Source organism: Ornithorhynchus anatinus, chromosome 2 (genome assembly GCF_004115215.2).
Source record: "Ornithorhynchus anatinus isolate Pmale09 chromosome 2, mOrnAna1.pri.v4, whole genome shotgun sequence".
Lineage (NCBI taxonomy): Eukaryota > Metazoa > Chordata > Mammalia > Monotremata > Ornithorhynchidae > Ornithorhynchus > Ornithorhynchus anatinus.
Genome location: NC_041729.1, coordinates 89,009,005 through 89,036,648, shown reverse-complemented (window position 1 = coordinate 89,036,648; position 27,644 = coordinate 89,009,005). Strand labels below are relative to the sequence as shown.

Below are 27,644 nucleotides of genomic sequence, written 5' to 3'. Positions count from 1 at the left end.
TCAATAAATACGATTGAACTGAACATACTTAATGTGCACCACTGAAACCTGGACTTTAGCCCAATGAAGCTCGACTCCTGGTTTGTGCTTGCCTTCCAGGCTTCTGCCTAGGTCCCTCCTGCCCTTAAAATGACTTTGGTAATCCATAGGCCACACACACGTAATGGATGATTTTCCAGGTTAAAGCAGTTAAAAGTTAATTTGAATATTGACCAGTATAACTTTTCAGTCTATGTTAATGAACCAAGCAGATGGTCTAGTAGAAAGAGCATGGGCCTGGGAGTCAGAGGTCCTGGGTTCCAATCCCGGCCCCACCACTTGTTTGCTGGGTGACGTTGGGCAAGTCACAACTTCTCTGCGCCTCAGATACCTCATCTGTAAAATGAAGATTAAGACTGTGAGCCCTATGTAGGACAAGGACTTTGTCCAACCTGATAATCCTGTATCAACATCAGTGCTTAATTCAATTCTTGGCACATAGTAAGCCCTTAACAAAAGCCATTAAGAAAAAAAAAATTTATTTTAGAAATAAAAGTGGCAAGTTCAGGATTGAACTACTTTTTTCCACTAAAGCCAGAGCTTTCGACCCTTTTTCAGAAAATAAACCCTGCAGGTATCCCCCCTACCGGCCTGGCACCAGACTTGAGGGAGTGGAGCGGCAGCAAAGAAAACTTTCCACCAGCAGCCACCAGCACCAGCACTTCCCCAGGCCTCCGGGACCGGGAGGCCATTTTAGGAGCAGCAGGAACTCTGGAGAGGTGAGGGTGGTGGGAGCTAATGCAGCAGTAGCATCATCTCTTCTAATAACTTCATTCCTCTAGGGCTGGCTTGCTCACTGTGCCTCCATCTCATCTGTCTTATCGCCGACTCGATTCGATTCAATCGTATTTATTGAGTGCTCACTTTGGGCAGAGCACTGTACTAAACACTTGGGAAAGTACAGTACAGCAATAGAGAATGACAATCCCTGCCCACTCTGAACTCACAGGCCAGAGGGGGTCCTTTCCCACATCCTCCCCCTAGCCTGGAGCTCCCTCCCCTTCCATAGAGAAGCAGCATAGCTCAGTGGAAAGTGCCCGGGCTTGGGAGTCAGAGGTCATGGGTTCAAATCCCAACGCCGCCACTTGTCAGCTGTGTGACTGTGGGCAAGTCACTTAACTTCTCTGGGCCTCAGTTACCTCATCTGTAAAATGAGGATTAAGACTGTGAGCCTCATGTGGGACAACCTGATTACACTGTATCTACCCCAGCACTTAGAACAGTGCTCTGCACATAGTAAGCGCTTAACAAATGCCAACAGTATACACACTAGACCACCACTCTCTCCACCTTCAAAGCTATAGTAAGGTCACATCTCCTCCAAGAGGCCTCCCTCTTTCTCCCCAATGCCCGCTCCCTTCTGCCTCCTCTATGCACTTAGATTTGTACCCTTTGAGCCCTTGGTAATCATTCCATCTATCAATCATATTTATCAAGTGCTTACTGAGTGCAGAGCATTGTGCTAAGTGTTTGGGAGAGTACAAAATAACAGAGTTGATGGAGATGTTCCTTTCTCACAGCGAGCCATCCTCAGCCCCACAGCACTTATGTATTTATTTATTTTACCGTCTCCTCCTCTAAATTGTAAATTCATTGTGAGCAAGGAACTTATCTGTCAACTCTGTTGTATTCTCCCAAGGGCCTACAACAGGGCTCTGCACGCAATAAGAACTCAAACACTATTGATTGATTGACTTACAATAATGGTCTTTAGTAAGTGCTTACTATGTGCCAAGTACTGGGGGTAGATACAAGATAACATCATCAAACATGGCCTTTGTCCCACATGGGACTTCCAGTCTGAGAAGCAAAACAGTTGTTCTACCCCCATTTTAAAGAGGAAACTGAGGCCCAGTGAGTTAAGTGACTTGCTTTCTAGAGATCAGAAAAGCCTCTAGCATTCTACTTTGTGCATCAACAAAGAAAAAGATCCAAAATCCCTAAGAATTTTGGGACAGAGTAGAATCATAGCAACATGTTCTAGCATGGACCTGGGACTCAGAAGGACCTCGGTTCTAATCCCAGCTCTGCCACATGTTAGCTGTGTGACCTTGGGTAAGTCGCTTAACTTCTCTGGGCCTCAGTCACCTCATCTGTCAAATGGGGATTAAGAGTGTGAGCACCATGTGGGATAGGGACTGTGTCCAAACTGATTTAGTATCTACTCCAGCATTTAGTCCAGTGATTGGCACACAGTAAGTGCTTAACAAGTGCTATTGTTATTCTTAGGGTGGGGTCTGAGTCTGCCATCCTGGGGTTCTAGTATACTTCTGCCACAGGCATGTCATCGAACACTTCAGGGTTCTAGTTACTCCATTTGGGCTCCCAGGGATAGTCCATTGGGCGCCTGCCATTCCACAGCATCATAATAATAATTATTATAATTCTGGCATTTAGTAAAGGCTTACTATGTACGAAGCAGTGTACTAAGAACTGGGGTGAATACAAGCGAATCGGGCTGGACACAGTTCCTGTCCCACATGGGGCTCACGCTCTTACTCCCTATTTTACAGATGAGGTGACTGAGGCACAGAGAAGTGAAGAGATTTGCCCAAGGTGGACAAGTGGTGGAGTCGGGATTCGAACCCACGGCCTTCTGACTCCCTGGCCAGTGCTCTGTCCGCTACCATGCTGCTTCTCATTAGCTTATTATCACCTTATTATAGGTGTGTTTTACATTATCAGTGAAATTACTGTGGTTGAGTCTGGCTCCTCTCCTCCCCTGACTGGAAGGAGTCGAGGGTACGCATCTCTCATTTTTCTGTGGGAGAACCCGAGGCTTAGAGCAATCAACTGAATTCTTGTAACTCTAAGACCGGTACAGAGCTTCTCTCGGTACAGGGCCTCAGTCTCTAATCACTCTGTTCCTGAATCCTTGTTAGCAAATGTCTTTGACAGTCTCAGAAAGAAAGCCAAGGATGGGCATTTCATTTGGAAAAACTCCAGCATGTTTGGCTAATTAATTTTCCTAATCTTTGTGCTTCAGAAACATTCTGCCTCGAGAAACAGAATCTTCGCCGGCAAAAAGTCAGTTCAATATCTTCAAAAAACTTATGAAGTCTATTGCAGTCTCCACAGCCTCTAAAACGGGGGAGGGGGGTGGGGTTTATTCATGCACCGCCAAAAAAGCACCAAAAAGATCAACCATCCGGCAGACTAAATGCACCACTTCAAACTCTAACATGTGTTGGATCAGTCTGACAGGAGCCAAAATAAGCCCCATTTTTGGTGTGAGAACTTGAAACACATTTGATTAAGCACATTGTCATCATCGTTATTTGTATGTATCAAGTGCTTACTGGGTGGACAGCACCATACTAAGCGATTGGGAGAATACAATACAACAGAGTTGGTAGGCATATTCCCTGCCCACAAGGAGCTAACAGTCTAGGGTTTCAAATTAGTTTCCTAATTCACATCCACATGGCACAGTAGAATAAGGCAGTTTGGGGAAAAAAATTATCAACAAGGAACATCTAACGCATAGCTCCAGTGGATTTTTCATGGCTCTACAGAATGAACGAATCTTTTCCAAGCCACTCTGCCCCCTCACAATAGGAAAAATACACTGAAATGAGATTTAAATGGGAGGGTGGATGTGTTATAGGAGACAATGGTAAATCTTACCTGGAATAACCGGGGGTTTGACAGACAATCCCTCTCCCCTGGCAACATCACCGGCGCTCACTACAGGGCCTTTACTCTCTCCTGAGATTTCTTCCCTGACTTTTTCGAGGTCCTTCTCTCGGTCTTTTTTCTCGCCTTCGGCTTTGCCTTCTTTTTTGCCGGGTCGGATGTTGCCAGGGGAAGGGGGGCGGGGTTGAGCAGAGACGGCTTTGGATGAGCTGGACGGCAAGGACGGCGCAGGTCTGGGCGTGCCAGGTAGATGAGGAAAGGACTTGGATGGCAGCCTGCCCAACACCACCCAACACAGAGAAAAGGACACGTCAGACACAGTCTACTCGCCAGGGCCGCCTTCTTTTTCTTCTAAATGGTATTTGTTAGGGACTTATGTGTCAGGCATTGTTCTAAGCACTGGGGTAGATACAAATTCATCGAGCTGTGCGACTCACAGTCTAAGTAGGAAGGAGAACAGGTATTGAATCGCCATTTTACATTTGAGAAACTGAGACATAGAGAAGTGAAACGACGTGTCACAGGTCACACGGCAGGCCTTCATTCCACCTCCCACCAAGAGAACAACACTCCAAAACTACAGTACTTCTTTCCATTTCCCAGAAAGGAAATCAGGTTATACAAACAGGTCGTTAAGGCTGGGTTCTCTTCGGCCACTTGTTCACCTTAGAAAAGGTTTGGCTTTTCCTCTCACAGAGAAACAAGGGTTGCCCGAGGCCAGAGGTATTTCATAACCAAAGCAGTTTGCGACGATTTGTTGATTCAGCTTCTCACGACACAGGAAACTTCCTGTGCCCGGCACTAATCCGGCCTGTTGACCTGCTCTTCACTTACCAAACTGGGGAGGGAGCTGGCGACCTAGCTTTGGGGTTGGTTGGAGAATGGGCCCTGCGGAGGCTGGATGTGCAAAGCAAGGATGGATTCTCTCTCTCCTTTTCCTTTCTGTCTCCCTAAATTCAAAAAATACAATCAGAATCTTCCACAAATAATGGTAATGCCATATACAATCAGCCTTGCATTTCATAATCTGAGCAAACGCTAGGGTCCCATCAGGACCAAGCTCTAGAGCAAAATCAACACTTGAGGTATCGATTATCAGCACTGGGTGCTAAGCCCCCTGGTTGCCCCCATTTTTAGAGCTATTTTAAGAATATTGAATGAATGAATATTTAAGTGCTACATTTTGCTACTAGAAAATAGATCTCTAGCATCTTTAGAGGTGAATGTGGAAAAGACCCACAGCAGACCTAGCTTTTGGGGGGCATGGGGCATAGCATTGGCACCAGAAAAATATTTTAGTGGCCCTGAGGGGCTTTCTGAGTCTGTGAACTTTTTTCCACATATTTTGGAGTAGAAAGAAAAATAAATGGTACACTACACGTCTACACTCCCTTTACAATTTCTATCCACCACTGCGATCCTATGGCTTTGAATGAAGTACTAGGCGACCAAATTTAAATAACAGTAAGAAATTGGCCTTCAAACAAACAGATGTCTGTATACACCTACTTTCTTGATGAACAAATCACTGAGATAAAAGCTTGAGGTAAATTCTCATTCAGAAAACAACTTCTATTTGTGCGATACCAGGACTTTTCTTATTTAACTGTTGCCTCGTTAACAGAAGTCTTGAGATTTTCAAGGCCAAGTTCCTGCTGAAACTGGGCTTTTGTTTATAGGGGCTTAGGGTGGATGTAACGTATCAACTGTTCTGATCTCCTTGCTCAGTGTCCTCTGTCTTTCCGTCTCCTGGGAAAACCTACAACACACATTTACTGAAAAGGCTGTAACAGTACCTGCTGCCATAAAGGAAAGGAGGCGGTAGTAGATGCCTCTATTTCATTCATTCAATAGTATTTTTTGAGCGCCTACTATGTGCAGAGCACCTTACTAAGCTCTTGGAATGTACAAATCGGCAACAGATAGAGACAGTCCCTGCCCTTTGACGGGCTTACGGTCTAATCGGGGGAGACAGCAGACAAAAGCAATAGCAGTAAATAGAATCAAGGTGATGTACATTTCATTAACAAAATAAATAGGGTAATGAAAATATATACAGTTGAGTGGACGAGCACAGTGCTGAGGGGAGGGGAAGAGAGAGGGGGAGGAGCAGAGGGAAAGGGGGGAAGAGAGGGCATAGTTTAGGGGAGGTGAAGGGGGGGTAGAGGGGGAGCAGAGGGAAAAGGGGAAGCCCAGTCAGGGAAGGCCTCTTGGAGGAAGTGAGCTCTAAGTAGGGTTTTGAAGAGGGGAAGAGAATCAGTTTGGCGGAGGTGAGGAGGGAGGGCGTTCCAGGACCGCGGGAGGATGTGGCCCGGGGGTCGACGGCAGGATAGGCGAGAACGGGGGACTGTGAGGAGGTGGGCGGCGGAGGAGCGGAGTGTGCGGGGTGCGCGGTGGAAAGAGAGAAGGGAGGAGAGGTAGGAGGGGGCAAGGGGATGGAGAGCCTCGAAGCCTAGAGTGAGAAGTTTTTGTTCCGTGCGGAGGTTGATAGGCAACCACTGGAGGTTTTTAAGAAGGGGAGTGACATGCCCAGAGCGTTTCTGCAGGAAGATGAGCTGGGCAGCGGAATGAAGAATAGACTGGAGGGGGAGAGACAGGTGGAAGGGAGATCAGAGACAAGGCTGACAAAATAATCCAGGAGGAAGGGAGGAGGCAGGGAATGCTACAGGTCCATATTCAGTAAGATAAAACATTTATCGGAATGGGATCTCCTTCTAAATTCTTAGCATGACCACTATAAAGATCTCAGTTCAGACCTATATCACTGAGATAGTATGGGTGAACAGTTGGAATAGAATACCTTAGACAACAAGCTATGCTGTCACATCTACTTGAAAATAGCTAAAAAGCTAGGTAAATATGCCACCCTAGGGCCCTGCTCCTGTGCCTGAAGCTGGAATGCAGACATTGAGCAGGTGCAGGTTTTTCCCCTTCACCTTAGGAAAACCAGAATAACTGTGATATCGACTTAATACTGAAATCATTCTGAAGATGGTCTCTTTCAACTTAGTACTGAAATCATTCTGAAGATGGTGTCCTCTCCCAACCCCCAAGCCATAGACATCCTTGAGATCTGAGGACTGTTTTTTCCTGGATATGGGGTTATAGGCGGGCATGAGTTTGAAGAGACTATTTTTCTCTTCACTGTTACGATGTATCAAAATTGCTGGCTCGTGGTTTTCACGCACACAAACACTGAGACCCTAGAGGTGTGACAGTGAGCTCTGAGTGGACATCAATGGTATTTGTTGAGTGTTTACTATATGGGGAGCACTGTACTAAGTGCCTGGGAGAGCGTATTACAACAGAATTAGCAGACACGTCCTCTGCCCATAGCGGGTTTACAACCTGGGGGGGAGACCGGCATTAATATGAATAAATAATTGATAATGTATAATTTAAAGATATGTTCTTTAGTGCTGTGAGGTTGGAAGTGGGGCAAATATCAGATGTCCCAAGGTCACAGAGCCACAGAAATCTAGAGAAAGCACACTTCCCCGTTTCCACTGGAAACCCTCTCCTCAGGCAGTGATAGTGTTGCTGCTGACTGCACCACACCTTCCATACATATGTCTCTTCAATATGTCCGGGAGGTAGACGAGAGTTGGCACAATGTTGGGGGGCTGGATCTGTCAATCTGTCCTTTCCTGTAAGCTCACAGGTAGGCGAGGCTATGCTTCCTTACTCTGCTGGGAAAACAAGGCCCGGTGGTAAAATCTTTGGCTCTTGGCGGCATTGAGAGAGGACATAGTTTTCTACTTTTCCCAAACCTGCAGGGGGAAGCGTCTGCAGTTTTAGGATGGTTCACCCACTGATGGGTGCATATGAGCTCTCAGTCCGGATTAGGAGCCTTATCTGATTATAATCCTCGAAGGTCATTGCTCTCCAGCTGTGCAGCCTGACACACTGGTCTTCAGAAACAGTAAGCTTTGCATGGCAGATTTTCCAATTATTGTAACAGAATGAAGTCATTTTATTCCACTTTTACACACTGCTTGTATGCTGTTTCTTCGAGGAAGGTTAACACAGAGGACCACTACTGTCTTCTGATACCTAAAGGAGAGTCAGCTACAAGATGACCAACTCCAGTTATTATCACTCATCTCTCTCTGCTTGAAACAAGCTTGAGATCTGAAAAATGTTCACAACATCTGCCTTTCCCCAGCTACTGCTCATGGAGCATCAGTAAAATCTCTGCCAGTGTAAGATTCTCCCTAGTCTAGTACTCCGGGTCAGCAGTGCAACAGGAAGAGGTACAACTCGAGGGAAATATTAGATAGTAAAGCACGACTACTCTCAGTTGAGTAATTCTCTATAGAATTGCATTTTGCTAAAGCCAAATGATTCCCTTTCAATATGTCAATTAGTTGTCTTTGTTTTCTAAAATAGTAACCATCACTAAATATATAGAGGGAAAAGGCTCTCAGGTATGTTCTGGTTAGTGTATCCACTCCCAAGATCTTTCTGGCAATCCAAATTCTAAATGAGAAATTCCTACCATCATATCAGGATATTCCTACTTTGGTTTACAGGGTCTACAGGTGCCTAATTTATGAACTAAAAACTAACTTTGGAACACAGAAGATATCACGCTTCTGTAAAACAAACGTGTTGTTCTCATACAGTATGTACTTTTTACAGCCTGCCATCTCCACAAATCTGAAAAAATGGAAAATATGTTCCAGGCATTTCTTAAAATGGGTCATGTCTTTAGATTGGTGGATTAGTAAAATCTTTTAGGTGGTTGGTAAAGCTGTGTTAAAGGCTAAGAGAACTCAAAATCAGGCCCAATTAACATACTTACTGAAACATATTTTGAGGCAAAATAAATAAAAAGAAATATATAATCCCATATTCCATATAAACTACTTTACTAACTGCATCAGTGGAAGAAAAAAATATCACCTCAGTCTCTTTGCCAGTAAAAGGATATCCAATCCTCTTTCCTCCCTTTCAGTTTGAAGACAAAGGAAGCAAAATATAAGCTCATAAAACCTGCCTTACCAATACCTGGTAGCTGTCATTTTTTGAGCATCTAACAATACTTCCTATATCACGTGCTTTGTAATTATTGGCTAGTTACAAGTTCAAGTCTTTGCATTTACACACTTTGACTGGGAAAAAGCAGTAGAAGCTTGCTTTATGCTGCTCTTCCATGCAGAAATTTATCCTTGGTAATCCCATTTCTATAAGCAAGAAGCCTTAGACTTTTTAGATTCCAGTTTCCTGGCCGAGATGACCGATTGGATAGTGACTTTCAGGTACTAACTTGGATGTCACTGTTCACCAAAATAGAGAAAGAAATACATCTCAGCCACTAGCATTATCCACTCATTGGATGGTGAGTGTGGGTGTGTGGGTGTGTTTTGTGGAGGTAGATCACTTCTAGCCCATACAGATTTATTTATGCCTTCCCTCACACTTGGGGTCCCTGTAAATTGTAAAACTATCTTATTCTGATCATCCTACTTGTCAACATCTTTAGGATCAACTTCCTCAATAAAAGTGCAAGCGCCTTGTGGTCAGGCCACATATGTTTCATGTACCTTCACACCTCGTTCCTTCACAGACTTTCTTTCTTCCCACGTACCTTCCCAAATGCTTAGCACAGGGTATTACTGTATTCAGTGGGCGCTCAGGCAAAAACATTATGACTGCTGCACCATCAGACCTGAGTCTTTCCAAAGCCATTCAAATATCCATAAATATACATTTCAAAAGAACACACCCCCTCAAAGACCGGGATTTTGTCCGGCTGCTTCCCCTCCTCACAGAAGCCACAGAAATACTTTTATATCTACTTACCATCGTCGAGTGGATAGTCCTCCTGCGGGCCGTCCCCTGAGGTGTCGTGACAAAGAGCTTTGGACGGTCCGCTAGATTTCTACAGTGGGCAGCTTTGTAGGACATAATGCTGATGGGGCTGCAGGATGCTGAACGAGGACAAATAGGGATAACTACGATGCAGTTGTTTGTTTTACACGCAAGAGTCCCAGAGGAAGTGAGGGAAAGCCAAAAGCAGGGTGCAAGGAGAGGAACGAAGCAGAAACAGAGAGAAAAGGAAGGAGAAAGCATTATTACCTCGGCTAGAACCATCACTCGTGGCTTGAAGGTAGATTCGATATTTCAGTGTAAAAATCTCCTGCTAGTTATTATGATAGAGACCAGATATATCCATCAGTAAATGGATAGTGGGAAATACCCTTAATTATTTTATACACTGATGGTTCTGGTAAAACAGCACATCACAGTAAACAGTATCTATGATTGATTCATTTTTTAAAATTTCTTCTTTTTTTTACCAAAAAAAAAAATGGGTTTAAAGATCCAATCAGATTCTGCTTACTGGACTGAAGATGGACCAAGAGAGAAAGAGAAAGAGCAAGCAACAGGTTAGAACACACCACAACTATGCAGCGAGTGGAGTTCAGCAGACTTGTCAAACGATTGCATTCCAACACATCAAGTGCATCTCATGCATTGAAGATGGCAGGAGATTGCCAGACCAAACATACAAACGTTTTAGTTTAACAGGCAAAGCCTTGTGCACAATTTAAGGTATTCTAGGAACTAGTAATGGTTTTTGTGCTTTCTGAACAGAACACCCTTCTGCTTTGGGTGGTGAATAAAATGGTTGCATCATAAAGCTGAAAACTACCAGGATGGGGATTTAAAAAAAAAAAAGGAAAAGCAAAGCGCTTGAACCACAAATATATTTTCCGGGTTATAATTGCCCTGGAATGTTTTCTTACTCATATGAAAATCAAAACGTATCCACTTCTGGTCATCCGCATCCAATTGGGGCTGCAGTGAATTACCTTAATTGACAGGGTGATCAAAATGACCTCTGTACTTATACTAATAACAAAGCAGCTACCACATCTTATTCTTAATGAGAATAAACTTCAAGTTGTAGATGACCCAAATGACTCCCTATCAGAAAGAAATTCACCCCTCTATTAGATCTGCTTCCCAGCCCAGGCAGAGATGTCAAATCTCACCACTCTCTGAGGTTGGCGTACAGGGACTTTTTAATCTCCATGGAGGATTTAAAACGGGTTTAAGGTCATTCAAACAGAGCATTACACAGGTATCGTCATGAGGCAGAAATACAAAGGTTGTCTGTTCAGGTCCCACAGTTCATTTGCAGATCTTAGCTGTGGATTCATTTTCACCAAAAGAAGGCACCGAATCATAGTGGTCAACTGGAAGGAGCTTCAGCCAAACAGCATCAGAGCCAACTTACGAGGGGACAATTTTACATTTTTATGTAAATTATATTATTATGATATTATTATTATACGTACAATATATTATTATATATAAATTATTATAATATTATCAATATTATATTTAATATTGTTTTTACGAGATGTTCTTCCCCTTGACTCTATTTATTGCCATTGTTCTTGTCTGCCCGTCTCCCCCGATTAGACTGTAAGCCCGTCAAAGGGCAGGGACTGTATCTGTTGCTGACTTGTTCATTCCAAGCGCTTAGTACAGTGCTCTGCACATAGTAAGCACTCAATAAATACTATTGAATGAGTACTATTGAATGAATTTTAGGCAGAAGGCTCCCATCCAGTGAAAAATGTAGGTTGCTAGTGGGTTCAAAATTCAGAAGGCCAACTTGGTGGTAAAAAAGAAAACATAGAAAAGGGGATTTGGAGGAACAGCGGCAATACTGGGGATTACAATATAATAATAATAATAATGTTGGTATTTGTGAAGCGCTTACTATGTTCTAAGCGCTGGGGGAGATACAGGGTAATCAGGTTGTCCCACGTGAGGCTCACAGTTAATCCCCATTTTACAGATGAGGTAACTGAGGCACAGAGAAGTGAAGTGACTTGCCCACAGTCACACAGCTGACAAGTGGCAGAGCCGGGAGTCCAACTCATGACCTCTGACTCCGAAGCCCAGGCTCTTTCCACTGAGCCACGATGCTTCCCATTGGCATTTCAGCTTAATCTAGAGGGACAGTAAGGCAGGGTGTATAATCATCAATATAATTTTCCCTGGGGAAGCCCTTCTCAATGCCTGCTAAACCTCAAGATTATGTGTCCTTCGTCTGGATGCTGAATGGCAGAGACACTCGGATTAGGTAGAGGAACATCGTTCTCTCCTCGATTCACTTTACGAACGGCTTCCATGTACTTGGGTTAAAGAGAGAACATCTTTTTGCTGCTCCAAGTCCCGCATAAGCAGGTGTGAAAGGTGAGGAGTCAATCCCAAGCTTTCAGCTTTCTCTCCTGGTGAAGAGGCTGACAAGCTGAGAGAGATAAGATGAGCCTGTCATTTATTTCCACTTCAAGGACTGACTATTTGAGAATAACCTTCCTCCGTGCCACTGTGATGCATTTGCATTTTCCTGGCAGCCAGAGAGTCCATTAAATATAAAACTCTTCCGAGTCAATCAACTGTACTTATGGAATAACAATAGCAGCACAAGGCATTTCCTGGGAATTAATGACCAGCTGGGGGAGGGAAGGAGGAGAGTGGGGGGAACACTGCCCAAGGCTTAGCCTGGGGCGATTACCCTCAGCTGATCAATACGTCCCAGAAAACAAGCAGGCACCAACATCATTGGTGCTTTTTATACTGAAAATAGAACAAAGCTCAGAAACATGATTTCCCCCCTGCATTGGGCAATGCAATTTCAGTAGGCATCTAAAGAGCATTTCCTGAGAGAACACTGGATTTCTGCTCATCTCATGTTTCCCCTTAGGTTTCAGTTTATTATGCAGCCGCTATTAATGAACAGAAGCCTTTACCATGTTGAAATGTTTATAACTCTGCTGTGGTATAGCAGGTGCAAGGTCCCACATCTTAGTTTTTCAATGACTATCTTCTGGCCAAGTGCTATGTTAAAAAAAAAAAAAATCTTTCTAGGTACAAAGGATTTCATGGGATTCATTACTATTCCTGCCAGCAGTCTCCAGCACTGGAAGCATGGGAAGGGCTCACACTGGTGTATTTTGATGTTCAGAGGAAATAACCTTAGAGCATTACCCTCTTTCTTCTCCCCTCCTGCTACCAAAGTACCCCAAGGGGCTGTCGCTTAATTAGACATGGAAATTCTTTCATGAAAATGTCTTTGAAAAAAATCCTCTCACAGTGCTTCCATTTCTTCTTACCCTCTAAATGTCCTTTGCCTCAAAGAATGTACATCAGATGCCCAAAATGGTGGGTCAGCCGCACACTGGGCATGGCATGGCTTCAGCTCCAGGTAATGCCACCAGCGCGGGCACTGGTGGCCGGAGTGTGGGGACTGGAGACCGCCCGCCTCAAGAAGTAGAATTAGAGGCCACCGTAAGGGGGAGGACTTGCTTTCAACCACTTCTTGTCCTCGCTCTCCCAGTTTGTTAATGAAGAATATTAAAACTGTGATTAAATCAATCATATTTATCTAGTGCTTACTGTATGCTGAGCACTGTACTAAGCATTTGGGAGAATACAAAATAATCAAGTTGGTAGACATGTTCCCTCCCTAAAACAAGCTTACAATGTGTCAGGAAAATTCTCCCTAGCCTCCCTAGATGTTAGCATTTCTTCAGACCTACCAATGTGCCCCCACTAGGGAGGACTGTCAGTATATCCTCTCATCTTTCCTGTGAAATACTTTTGAAACATTTTGAAACTGGTGATCATGGAATAACCAATCCAAGACAAGGGTAGACAGAAGGAGGCCTAAGAGAAGTAGGGTGGCCTGCAGAAAAGACCATGGGCTTGGGGGGGAGGGGGTCAGAGGACCTGGGTGTTAATCATGGCTCAGCCACTTACCTGCTTTGTTACCTTGGGCAAGCCACTTAAATTCTCTGGGTCTTAGTTCCCTCTACTGCAAAAAGGGGATTTAATGCCTGTTCTCCCTTCTACTCAGACTATAAACCCCATCTGGGACCTGATTGTCTTCTATCTACCCCAACTGCTTAGTACAATGCTTGGCCCTTAATACCACAATCAGAATAATAATCACTACTACTATCATTAATTGATCACTTGCATAGCTTATATCTAGCCTGAAGACAGAGTGGAGAACTAAAAGGAAAACACAAAGAGAAGAGAATGAGGAAATCAAGAGAAAGAATGTAATGCTGAAGAGGATGAGGAGAGACTGAAAAACATGACTTCAGATAGAAGCAAGATGCTCTTAAAAGCTTGTTTTTTTTAAGAAAACCATCCAGGAGGAGCTGATGCAACATATAGTGGCCAGCCAGGATGGAGAAAGTGCAGGAGTTTAGTTATTGAGATGAGCAATTAATGGAAAGGGAAGATTCTTAATCAAATAGCCTAGTGAATTGTGGGATTAGGCCATTCAAGTGTGGAGTTGGGTGGGGAGAGTGAGAAGAAAAGAAAAAGAAAGCTGTGAAGGAGGTAAGGAAGCCCAGTCAGAGCCACTGATCAGATAAATTAGTTGTATTCATTGGGCACTTACTGTGTGCACAGCACTGTACTAAGTGCTTGGGGGTGTACAATATAACGGTATGACACATTCCCTGACCGCAGTGAGCTAGATCGGATCACTTTAGTTACCCGCAACAGTGAAAGAGATGGAGGACAGAGCAACACTAAGCAGAGGATTAGAATGTGGGACAGGGGTTGTACCTGACCTCTCTTATATTTACACCAGCACTTAGTACAGTGCCTGACACATAGTAAGCGCTTAATAAATACCATAAAAATAACACAGAGCCCTCCAGGATCCAGCAGCGCAGCAGTTTGGAGCAGTTTGGAGGAATGGGATGGGAAGAATAGGTTTGGCAGTGAAAGACAATGGTGGATGGGGGTAGACAAAATAGTTTCATCTCCACGAGTTGGATTTGAGACACTGGAGAATCGTGACTCACAAGGCCCAAAAATAATACGATATCAAACTGCCACTAAGCAGTCCCACTGGATTTTTCAGTCCGGCAAAAGCCTGCAGGATAGCAAGTCTGATTAAATTGATAAGGGGAAAATGTAGTTTTCGACACAAGTTGGTTTTCTTCTCCATCAGAATGGCCAGTGGCCGATACATTATAAACCGGTAATGACAGGGAACTAAATGATAGAAGATGGGGGACCCCATGGTTGAGGTGGGGAGATAACTTGATCTGGAGTCAAGAGACCTGAGTAATTTCTGGCTCAGTAAATGAGTGGCGGAGTGGTCCTACAGAGAAGGACTTATCGTCACCGGGCCAGAGGTTTCTTCATCTATGCAATGGGGATAATGATACCGCTGCTTACGGCTCCCAGGGGGTGTTAAGAAGATGAGTGAGCTAATGCTAGTAAAGTAGTTATAGCATCTTAGATGAAAGGCCCTATAAAAGTACAAAGGGGTATTCTTTATGAAGGGGTGGATGACAAAAGATGGCTTGCCAGGTCAAAGCATCCTATGAAGCAATGGATGGCAGAGAATCTAGCACCTCCAAACAGGCTGGGGAATGTTAGGGCGGCAAGGTGAATGCCAACGCAAATACCTCGGGTGCTCAGAGTCAGCTGGAAATCAGTAATCATCCCAAGATGAAAGAGAAGTCACAGAATATTTAATGTCTGTCTTTCCACCTAGATACATGATCTACACTAACTTCTTCTAATTAAACTAATTAGTTCGTGTTTGGTTTGCACTTTGAAGATGTAAAAGGGCTGTAGTGTATCTAATCATCATCAACTACTGTTTTCCATTTTTTTCAAGGAACATTGCAAACATGAACTAATTAGTCTTCATCACCGGGTTGGTCACATTAACCCCAGCTTACATCCGAGTGACACACTCGGGTGGGTGAAGTGACTCCTCCAACACTCCACGGAGAACTGGTATTACAACTCCTCCCTTAGCCTTCCTGCCTGAGGTTTCGAATCGCCTTCCAGCTCCAGATATCATTCAGTGGTTAAAATAGTTAAAACTTTGAGTCTATCCAATCCTTCTCTCCCCGTGGAAGGTTCCCCGGGGGATCACTGCGGGAGCAGTTATTCAGATATCTGTCTGCTGGGTAAGAAAAGGGGAATCCTGAGGGCCGTGTGTGTCCAAACAAAGAAAGCAAGACTTTGAAAAGGAGATAATAAAGAGAGCAATGAAACCCCCACCAAGCAAAAGCCTCCACCCCGGCACCACACTGAGCCCGGGGTGGCTTGAAAGTGCTGGAAGGATGACTTTGTGCCTGCCACCAGCAAAGCTCAGCTTCAAGAGGTTTACCTGGGTCTCCGGACAAGGCTGCTGTGCTTTTGCTTCTGGCCAGGAACGAGTGGGTGGGCATCTGAAGCCGGTTAACAATGCTGCTCTCCCACGGGCTGAGTTGCAGGCGGCGAGCTAAATGTCACCACATAAGCAAGACGTTAGACCCTTTTGCTTTCTAGGGCTGGGTGAGCCCCACGCCTAATATTTCCATCCCTGGGGGTCCCCAAAGAGATTCAGCTTCCGAAAGATCATTCCCCGGATCTGTTCACAAAAGTTATTTCTCCTCTTATTCTAAGTATTCAGAGTCTCTACTCATTTATGCAACTCTAGGGAGCCTGGCAGGTATCATGAAATGTCTATAATCTCAATATCCCTCCGCCCACCCCAGCAGTAAAGAGGCTTAAAAATTAGCAGTCAACTATCTTAAATTTGTCTGGCATTCACTGGTTATTAACCCCAGGAAAATGGCTCTCTTCAAGGCACAAGGACAGACGCTGAAGCATCACAACCCCACAACTGGACTGCATAAATGTCTTCTCACGAAGAAAAGCAAAAAACTCATTCTGGTTCTAGAGATCAGGCTGTGAAGTCTTCCATTACAGAAATGTTACCCTAGAACAATCCCCAACAGAGAACCCTAGTAGTAAAAGAAAAAAGTGTGGGTTTTTTTTATACAATGAAAAAGAAGGATGATTCAGAATATCCACTGTCTTAGCGAGCACATCAGGACACAGATCTTTTTCTCCATTTCCCCTGCCTGTTAGATCTAAATGGAAGACTGAGAGTAAAGCTGAGGCCAGAGAAGAGAAATTAAACCTAGATGCCATCATTAAGCTGCAACCCAATCCTCTGGAGCAGTTAAGAGGTCTAAGAAGCAAAATGACACAGAGATAGTACCAAAAATAACACTCATTTGTGGCAGGTAACCAACTTTAGAAACAATAATGTATATACATCTATATAGGGAAGATCCATTCAAGACCACCAAGGTCCTGAAACCCTGCAAAAGTATTGAAATTCAGGTGACTGCCCATCAGTGCAGAATTCAAATTTATTTTCTCCTACTACAGGGGAAAAAGCATCAAGGACTTTGGTGAGAGTATATTGGAAAATCACCTCCTCTACACATTTTAGAACATATGTGCCTACAGATTGGAATTTCAGTCCTGGGTTTGGCAGAACAGGGCAAGACATGTTTTGTTCAACAACAGAATGAACAAAGACGTCACCCTTAATTTGTTTTAACAAGTAACTGTCCTCATGTCACCAGTTTCAGTGAAATTTCCAGTGCCAAAGCAAAAGTACACGGAAAGCCACAACCACAGATTTTTGAAATGGTAAACTGAAAGAAAAATACCTCTTCTGTTTATTTTAAATATATGAGGAAAATTTAAAGTAAACCATTTCAGTCTTACTGGGAAGAATAGTTCTGGTCTCAAAGCCAAATTCACACAAAACTCCTTAAAACATTTTGGCAAAAGCCGATCAGAAAAGAACTTCAATAGCTACTAAAGTCTTTGGTCGCCTTACATGAAGATCACTCTACACTATGGTCTAATACACCAAGGATCTGACCACCTGCCTATACGTTCACTGAAGACAGTAGTAAAAAGCGGATGAATTTTCAGGACTAAAACCATAGGGTGAGAAAAAAGGGAGATGAAAGTTTTCTTCAGTGGCAGGTGAGGAGCTGGAAGGTTGGCAATTAGTCATATTTACTGAGTGCTTACTGTGTGCAGAGTACTGTACTAAGTGCTTGGGAAAGTATAATACAACAGAGTTGGTAGACCTGTTCCCTGCCCACAAGGAGTTTACAGTCTAGAGGGACAGAATCCTAAAACATAAGAAACAGGTAAACCTCCTCTCTGGTTACTCTGGTTATTCTTTGTGACTTTGAGAGATGCACAGGTTTTTTTTTAAGCAGCAGGAAAGAAGGAACTATAGCTAGCTAACTCACAAAAAAGAGGTTTCCATCTACCACGCTCTATACCCAGGCACATTTTATACCACCACAAGACTAAATGAACAGCAAGAGACTACAAAAAGAGGTCTGTTCGATTTCAATGCTATGACAACATTTCCTACTGGCGCTTTTCTGCAAAACAGTCAATCATTGCCATAAATAAATAAAATTGAACTTTGCCCCCAAATAAAAAAAAGGGGAATTACATTTTGCAAGGTGACATTATGTATTTTGTTATTTTTTATGGAATTTGTTAAGTGCTTACTATGTATCAATCGCTGTTCTAAGCATTAGGGTAGATACATATTTATTAGGTTGGACATATTCCCTGTCCTGCATGGGGCTTTCGTCTAAATAGAAGGGAGAACAGGAGAACTAAGGCACGGAGAGGTTAAGTAACTTGCCCAAGGTCACACAGCAAGCAAGCAGTGCTGGGATTAGAATCCAGATCCTCTGACTCCCAGGCCCATGTTCTTTCCACTAGCCCATGCTGCTTCCCATTTTGTTTGGCTGCCCTAATGGCTGACTCTTATAACTCTGTAATTGGCATCTTGCCAAAAGCCTAGTATTAAAATTACATCCACTTGGCCCCCACTTGACCTGTATTTTAGATTGGAAGATCACGCTCTCGTTTTAGGCTCTTTTCCAAATGCTACTGGGTTAAATTGCTAGTTGTGATTGACAGCAAATTTGCATAAGTGTTGCTAAGAATTCTGGAGTGCACAATTGTCCCAAATGATCATATACCGATCTACTCTTCATTATAACTGTGCTTTGCATAGCACCTTAATTCCAGGGAATACAAAGAATTTGGAATATTATCATCATCAACAGCTCAGAGAAGAAAGCAGACAATATGAATTAACCCTTTGGAAGAGTGTAGTGGCTTGCACAAAGTTACATCAGCCGTCTTCAGAGTTAGGAGTAGAATCCAAGCTCCTGGATGCCAGTCCACCTTCTTCCCTCACCCTCAAATCAATAATGATAACTGTGGTATTTATTTATTAAGTGCTTACTGTATACCAAGCACTGTACTAAGCTCTGGGGCAGATAATCAGGTCAGACAGTCTCACGGTCTAAGTGGGAAGGAGAACAGGCACTAAATCCCCGTTTTACAAGCGAGCAAACAGGCCCAGAGAAGGTAAGTGATTTGCCCAAGTTCACCCAGAAGCCAAAGGCGGAGCTGAGACCTCAGCTCAGGTTCTCTGCCGTCCAAGCCCAGGTTTTTTCTGCTAGGCCACACTGCTTCTCGACCCTGTTACTTTGATATTTCTTCACTGCTTCCATTCACAAATCATCCTCAAGGGTGACAGGACCTTCTCCTCTTAGGCAGTGCAGTAATAGGGACTGAAGAAGCAATTAAAGCGGGGCGGTTGCTTGAGGCATCTGAGGCCTGGAGGAGGCCGATCAATAGGGCTGAGACTTTTCAGCCAGAAGAGTCTCAGAAAGGAGCATGGGCCTGGGAGTCGGAGTACCCTGCTCTGCCACTTACCTACTGCGTGACCTTGGGAAAGTCTGTGCCTCCTTTCCCTCATCTGTAAAATGGGAATTTAATATCTGTTCTCCCTCTCCCATAAACTGTGAGTCCTATGTAGGAGAGGGACTGTGTCCTAATTCACTTGAATCTACCCCAGTGCTTAGGACAGTTCTTGGCACATAGTAAGCGCTTAACAAATACATGTAAGCCCGTCAAAGGGCAGGGACTGTCTCTATCTCTGTTACCGATTTGTACATTCCAAGCGCTTAGTACAGTGCTCTGCACATAGTAAGCACTCAATAAATACTCTTGAATGAATATAAGACTCTAGAGTGTGTGGTCACGCAGAGGTCTCTTTTAAGGCAGTAGAGTTTATCAGTCCCTCTAATAGTATTATGGGTCTCTCCTAGCATTCTGGATTATTTCTAGCAGTTTGACTAGTTTAAGTCTGGTTATATGGCAAAAAACCTAAACCACTGATCTAAACCTAGGAAATTGGTTAATGGATTTTAACGCAAGTCACTTAACTTCTCTGTGCCTCTGTTACCTCATCTGTAAAATGGGGACTCAGACTGTGAGCCTCACATGGGACAACCTGATTACCCTGTATCTACCCCGGCGCTTAGAACACTGCTCTGCACATAGTAAGCTCTTAACAAATATCAACATTATTAATTGGGAGTGGTGGCAGGGGGTTGGCACCTACTCAGACACGAATTCACTTAGATGTGTTTAGTTCCTGTTTTGGCTGCAAGGTTAAACTAGGACTTTGTGATTGGCTTACTCTGTGTTTACTTAAAAGTTCAACTGCCTTGGGAGTTGGGCAAGGAAGCTTTTCTACACCACAGAAATTTGTTCAGAAAGTGGTTCTGAATTTTTTTTTCTACAGAACAACAGGTGAGTAGGGGAGGAGAGAGGCCAGAGGCTCTACAGAGAATGGTGGTTTGAGATCCAGGCCCAAGATTTTCTTCTTTCCTCATTTGTAGTTGGGTGAAACTCAAGAGATGATATCTCAAAAGAAGTTAGAATACACTTTTCAAATTTAGCTTTCTCATAGTATTTTAGGTTGTCAGAGGAACAAGAGCAAATACCTAAGGAATTTAAAAGAAGGAATTTTTAACCCAAGATGCTGTTTTTACCGTTCTCATCTTACCACATGCCTCAGAGTTCATAAGTGGTTGTGTGTACCTATTGGTGTAACCTGACAATTTTTGTCACTTGTCCTTTTTTCATATAATCCTGCAAGCACTGGGACATGACCAGATTTGGGGCTCACCTACTCTTGCATAATGAAAACAAAGATGACAAGAGCCTGGAAATGGGAAATCCTTGGACTTAGAACAAGTGGTCTCTAGGGGCACCATCGCTATGTGTACTGAAGGGTCTCTGGGAAAAGAAGGATGCTTCCCATAGGTCGCTGGTTGAGCCAAGGGCCAAAAAAAGAGTTACAAAGCATTGCCTTCAATAACTTATTCCAAGTACAGTGTTCTCATGCAAAGAAAGTTCAAGTAGGTCAACTGTTTGTTCAAACAAATATAGTCCAGGTGAAAGAACAAGCACAGCAACTTGCTAACCAGAGGTTCAAACATTTAGTGCTTTCAAATATTAGGTTTGCAGAAAATGCCAACACATCTACATTACACACGTAACATGATACGACACATGTACAATTATTGCACAATATAAAAACATGGAGATACACATACACACAGAACACACATACTTGTTTTTTTGGAGGAATACAACCACGAATCTTCCGGGGAATTCAGTCACAGAACTTTGTGTGGTTATTAGAGGGTATGCATTCACCTTGTACAGCGATTCAACTTTTGGCTCTTGCCCCTTGTTGAAAAGGAACTGAGCCTGTTTTAGAGAAGCTTGGTCTTTTCTTTCTGGGGTATGAGAACTTAGGCTACGATGCTTCATCTCGAGCAAGCTTTCACAGCTACATTTCATGTACTGTAAATCCTCTGAATGAAAGCAACTCAAATCCCAAATGAAATGCTGTTAATTGGATGGTGACTGTTAAGCTTTGGATGAGGCAAAGATCAGCATATTTCTTGAAAATAGCCTCGCAAGACTAAATGAACGGACGGTGGAAATCAATAAACAGACGTTATAAGGCGCAACAGCGAGTGTCCGGTTAAATGAAAAATAAATGGCAACATGAAACCCTTCTGACACTAACCACTTTAAATTTTGTTCAGAAATTCAAAGCAAGGAACTCCAAAGAAACAGATGAATAGCCCAATGACAGTGGAGTTGCAGTCGGATAGAAGTTCACCAGAGTGACTGTACGTCTGTGGAAAGAATGGGTGATTTCTGGAGCTGCAATGTCATTTATTAAAACTGGACGGAAGCACCACTTTCGTCACTTGCTAAATGCATTCATTCAGCCAAGTTCTAAAATGACCAATGTTCTTCTTGCAAGGAAAATGTTGGTCAGCCGTTTATTGCTTTTTTACTTGGGAGTGTTTTCTTCCTATTTAAAAAACGTAGGGAAAGCAACTTCAGATGCTTATCGTAGCTGCAAATATCCTCAAAAGCCAATATGTAAAAAGACAGAACACTTTTCTATTTTCCTTTTAACTGTACCTCTGTCTGGAGAATTTAGTAATGTCGCAGATGAAGAGGAGAGCCGCTTGCTAATAACTGGATCAACATGTTTCGAAAGATTCATTGTTGAAACAGAACGCCTGTCTGGATCTAAAACAAATGGAGATAATGCTATTTGACAGCCCACATGCAGTAACACAAGTTTCCAGTTCATGGACCACCGGGTGGATTGGATTCTATCCTAGATCTTTAAAATAGCACAGCTTTCTCAGTGGATGTTGTACAAGTAACCTAAAGGTTGAGCACTAAATTAATTTACAGCTGGCCAATCAAACTTGAGACCACGATTTGATAAAACATGGAAGACTGATAATGAATGAAGGTGGACAATCCAGCAGAACGATCTTGAGGTCCAAATTTTAATAACTACTTTACAATAATTTAACGAAGGGGAGATACGACATTTTAGAGATCATTCCAATAACAGCAGGCTGCGGGATTCTAACCACAATCGCTAAACTGATGGTTGAAAACAGAAAGAATGGAGAAAGAAGGACAATGCAAATACATAAAACTGACCATTTACCAACTGGAAAGTATTAGGGATGCTGAATGTCATAGCATATAGAGGACTTTTCCTCTTCAGACCAAAAAAAACTCCAGTTGAGCTTTTTTAGAGTAAGAACAGATCTTGAGGAGGCGGTTTGACTGTTGACCCATAGGATGCTATGCTTCAGTCTTTTCTTTCTGTTATTAGATGGATGAGACCTCTGTGACTTTGATATGCTCATTTGAGCTGTTTGGAAAACAAGTATCATGCATGACAATGTATCCTCTAAAGGATGAATAGAGAGAAAAGTAAATTAAATTCATATTCTTTACTACCTATCTGGTGTGAATTAATAATAATAATGGAATTTGTTAAGGCTTTACTCTGTGCCAAGGACTGTACAAAGCACTGGGGTAGAGAATTAGGTCAGATACAACCCTTCTTCCCCTTGGACTCACAGTCTAAGTGGGGAGGGAGAGCAGCAATTAAACCCCCATTTTAGAGATGAGGTAAATGAGGCACTGAGAAGTTGCTACATGCCCACGATCACACAGTAGACAAGTGGCGGAGCCAGGATTAGAACCCAGATCCTCTGACTCCTAGGCTGGTGTACTTTTCAATAGGCCTTGCAGATTTGCATTACTCATCCCAGCAGGGGGCTACTTGGAGACACCTTTGCACCAATTTATGTCATTTTCTTTTCTAACACTAGTCAGCCTCAACTGATTTGGAGTAGCCTCAAAACGTTGGATCTGGAAGATAATGTTTTCCACATGCAATTTCAAATTAAACAATCCACCAGGAGTGAGTAAATTCTCACAGGTACAGTTGGCCTTGCCAAAGACTTGGCTATGTTACAAGGAAACACTGTTTTCCACCTGTTCCCGAACAATTTGTAAATTGTAAATTTGTAAATTTTACAAGGTGTAAAAGTGCTTTATGTCAACAATAGGCATCTCTTGACACCTATTTTATCGGTAAAACTTATTATCATGCTGTTGAGAACGTTGCATGAAAACTACTGGTCTAACGATGAGGGGCAGAGGGGACAAAATGGAGAAACCACCCTGGGTTGGCCTCTTCCCAAATATGTCTCCAAGAAGCCTGAAGTGGCAGAGAAGCTTCCAGTTTTCCAAGCAGCACTGCCTACACACGGCCCCACCCGCTAAACCATTACGGCCCTGGTTAATCTTTTTGCTGTTCTTACTCAGATCTCTAAGCACTGTCTCCCTACAACAAGTTCAGTCTTGACTGGGGTAGCATGAATGAAGCAGGATGGTCTAGTGGAAGGAGCCAAGGCCTGGGAGTCAGAGACCTGGCTTCTAATCCTGGCACTGCCATTTGCCTGCTGTTTGATCTCAGGCAACTCACTTATCTTCTCTGGGCCTCAGTTTCCTCATCTGCAAAATGGGGACTAAACTGTTCTCCCTCCCACTTAGACTGTTTTTATATTATGGACAGAGGGAGACGGGACTGCCATTGCAGCAGAAGGGCAGCGTGGCTCAGAGGAAAGAGCCTGGGCTTCGGAGTCAGAGGTCATGGGTTCGATTCCTGGTTCTGCCACTTAGCTGTGTGACTGTGGGCAAGTCACTTAACTTCTCTGTGCCTCAGTTACCTCATCTGTAAAATGGGGATTAACTGTGAGACTCACATAGGACAACCTGATTACCCTGTATCTACCCCAGCCAGCACTTAGGACAGTGCTCTGCACATAGTAAGTGCTTAACAAATATCAACATTATTATTATTAAATATCAATTCTGCCTGGAAAAAGGAAGGAGGAAGCATGACTAGATGATATTCGGTCAAATGACTGGAAATGTTCTTGAAAAGAGACTTCTGGCTTTCTCTATTTGTCTTTCTAGTCAGACATTTTAGAGGTGAAATCGAAGGGAGTGTTTTACTACAATTCACTGCCCTGAAAATACGGGTATTTGTCCAACAACCTAAGGGAAAACAGTGCTCTTTTACTCTTTAAAACAGAGATGACTCTAATTAGTTAATTCTATGAGTCTGGAGGGAAGGTATAGAGTCCGTGTTTCTTGGGCCTTGGGAAATCTATGGACAGGATAAAAGAAAAGGGATGTCAGAGCAGCCATAACCATTCTGAGAATAAAGGTGATCTGGAGAATGGAGAAGCTTCCGAATGAGAATAAGCCGAGGGGATTAGGACTCTTCCTTCAATAAAGCAGAGGCTGAGAAAGGACATGATTGAAGACTTAAGAGAGGGTGAAGAGTAGTTCACCAACCACAGGGTCACCCATTCAGTGTTGAAGACAGTGACTTCTAAACAACCTAAAGGAAACACTTCTTCACCCAGCAGGTAGAAGTAAATGGAAGCCGTTACCCCAGAAATTATTCAAACTAAAAATAGCATCTGATTAGAGAGGTTTGAAGAAAGGTGTTTTATAATGGGGTGCTAGACTGAAAGTTAGGGATGTTAGTATATTCCTAGACGTTAAGATGGATGTAAAGGAGGGCAGCCACCACAGTCCCTTTAACCAACAATCAGTGCAGACAATCAATGGTATTTTGTTAGTGCTTACTGTGTGTAAGGTACTATGTTAAACACTGGGTAGAGGATAATACAGAGGAGTTAGAATAGATGATCCCTGTCCACAAAGAGCTTAGAGATTAGACAGGGAAGCAGACAAAATAAGATATAGATGGATGTGTAAATAAGCACTGTGAATCCAGGGCAGGGGTGAATATCAAAGAATCCTGGATCACTGGTCTGACCCAGCAATGGCATTGTTTATGCTCCTCTAATAGGTTGAGGCATTTTGTCGGTTTTCTGACATGAACAGTTGCAGAAAACTCTCCCTAAACTTACTCTCTTTTTCCAGTGAAGAAATATTGCCTATAAAATGTCATTCCACAGAACTCAGAATTTCAAAAGGGGGTGGGGAGGCGGGGGGAAGAGGAGGGAATAGAAGGAGAAATCTGCCTTTTTACTGAGCCAAATTACATAGAAAATCCAGATTTGCAGTCACGTGTTTTGGATGTTCTTTTAATAGAATGCCAGGCAGCTTTCCAGTGGATAGATGATCCATGGGAGGTAAGATTCAAATGCATAATTTCATATATGCAAAAAGAAAAATGAACGGAAAACAAAAACTGGGGGAAAACCTTCAAATAATTTGAATGACCTGGAACACCAGAGAAATCATTAGGAAAATAAGCATGATTTCAAAATTAAGATCCTTTAGAATTTTTTTTCTAAAGAACCAGGTGGATTGTATGCAGTTCTTTGAAGTGATCGTGTCAAATCCTTTAAGGCCACCAGCTGTAGGCATCACACTTACAAACCACTGTGCTATCTATCAGATCTCAGTCTATACAATATGATCCTAGGCATGCACAATGTCTAAGTGAGGACAATTTAGCTACTAATGGACAGATCCTTTATCTGTGAAGCTAGCTACAGGTCACGATGATCAACAAATTACAGTGATATCTGTACCAGCTTTTCTAGCACCACCAAAAGGTCTGAAGTGGTGGTCCAAGCCTGCTAAATCGAGAAAGGTGAATGATGATTCAACAAAACCACCTAGGACAGAATGTAAGACAGTGATTTTTTTCAATGTAAAGAAAAAAATAATAATAAAAATAACTTGTATTATACCAATGAAAAGCAAAGCAAAAATATTAACACATTATGGAAAGTAAAAGCATTTGGAATTTACAGTACGATTTTTTTAATGGTTTTTGTTAAGCGCTTACAACGTGCCAGGCATTGTACTAAGCGCTGGGGTAGATAGAAGTTATTCAGGTTGGACACAGTCCATGTCCCACATGGGTCACAGAGTCTTAATCCCCATTTTTCAGATGAGGTAACTGAGGCTTAGAGAAGTTAAGTGACTTGCCCAAGGTCACGCAGAAGATAAGTGGCGGAGCCAAGGGTAGAACAGTGGTATCAAAACTTTCAATAATAAAATACAAGGAATACTACTTCCTCAGATCTCTTGCGTGGAACAACCAATCATTATGAGAAGTTTGTCCACTCATCGGTGATGAATAGACTCTTTGGCTATACACCGTGCACCATTTCTAAAAAAAACCTCATCAAATACTCCTTCCTAAGCAGCTCCACACACTTGTTCCCAAATCAACACACATGTAGCCAGTATACAAAAAGATTAATTTTTGGATGGGCCCAACAGTTGCCATGAACGCCCATTTTGAAGAAAAAATCAAAATAATTCATTCCAGATTGCTAAATAACAGATGGCAAGGATTTATTTCAATTACTGCTATAGCTGTGAAATGTTTTATTTTGTAAACAATTACTTTAATTACCTCCTTTAGAAATTTCAGAATACCTGAACATCTTATAAAACGGTTGAAAAAATATGACCATATATAACCACTCAGACACGTATACCTTGAAACAGCAGAGGAAGCATGCAATCATAGTTTTACCCCTCTCAGTGGCTGAGTTAAGTGATTAGCTCTTTCAAGAACTTCACACTGCAGCTGGAATTCTTGTTGCTTGAGGAACTCCACGATCTCTTCCAAAAAAATCAACTGAGACCAGGATCAAACCATCCTCTCTGGATTCTCTTTGACGAGCAAGGAGAATCTCTTCCCATGGAAAGAAGTGGAAGTGGCTCTGGTGTCCTCCCCTCCCCATTTTACCTGCATTATTCATGTGGTTGCTGCTGCTGCTATGAAGCGGTCCTCCCCAGGACCACCTGAGTTGCTTCTGTTTCGGCTTATGGCTCCTCTCCATCGTGCGCCTAACCACGGCTTCATGGCGTTCCTGAAACGTGACCCAGAAGTCATCAATATGGTGGACCAGATTCAATTTGGACACACATAGCTCTGCCCCAATGCTATGCTAGAAAATTTATCTACGCTTCTGGCTTGGAATAAACAGCTCTGTTATTCTAGAATATAAGTGAGATTCCTGCATGGAGAACAACAAAGAAACAGTGTGGAGATTGACCAAATGCCAAGGACCAAGGTGTGATTGGCTGACCACTCCACTCCTCGTCCTCCACGGAACTGATTCCCATTGATTTCTAAGGCCTGGAAGTGAAGGTGTTGTACAGGTTAGAGAGAGAGAGAGAGAGAGAGAGAAAGTTCTGTCACTTTAAAATAACACAGTTTGACTGCAATTAATACAAACCCGGAGAGGCAACACTACCACTCTGAAATAAAACAAATTCTGCACATAGTTTCCCTCAGAGAGTTTCAGTCTCATTACCTACCATGTAACCTACTCCATACAGTCCCTAAAAACAAAAAGTTAAACAAAGGCATC

General features: G+C 42.9%; 1 protein-coding gene across 6 annotated transcripts in view; it reads right to left on the bottom strand.

Annotated features, from left to right (window-relative positions):
- The window catches only part of MAP7 (microtubule associated protein 7), a 168,956-nt gene that overhangs the window by 17,515 nt on the left and 123,797 nt on the right, over positions 1-27,644 (bottom strand). For 3 of the 6 annotated variants that reach the window (XM_029058581.2, XM_029058582.2, XM_039911171.1), the window contains exons 5-10: positions 27,017-27,140; positions 21,868-21,978; positions 15,851-15,964; positions 9,481-9,632; positions 4,510-4,625; positions 3,667-3,950 (exon numbers count right to left, since the gene is read on the bottom strand). In XM_029058581.2, the coding sequence (XP_028914414.1) occupies positions 3,667-3,950; positions 4,510-4,625; positions 9,481-9,632; positions 15,851-15,964; positions 21,868-21,978; positions 27,017-27,140 (901 nt within the window). The remainder of the gene's footprint in view (positions 1-3,666; positions 3,951-4,509; positions 4,626-9,480; positions 9,633-15,850; positions 15,965-21,867; positions 21,979-27,016; positions 27,141-27,644) is intronic. The other 3 variants (XM_029058583.2, XM_029058584.2, XM_029058585.2) reach the window with 3 other exon arrangements.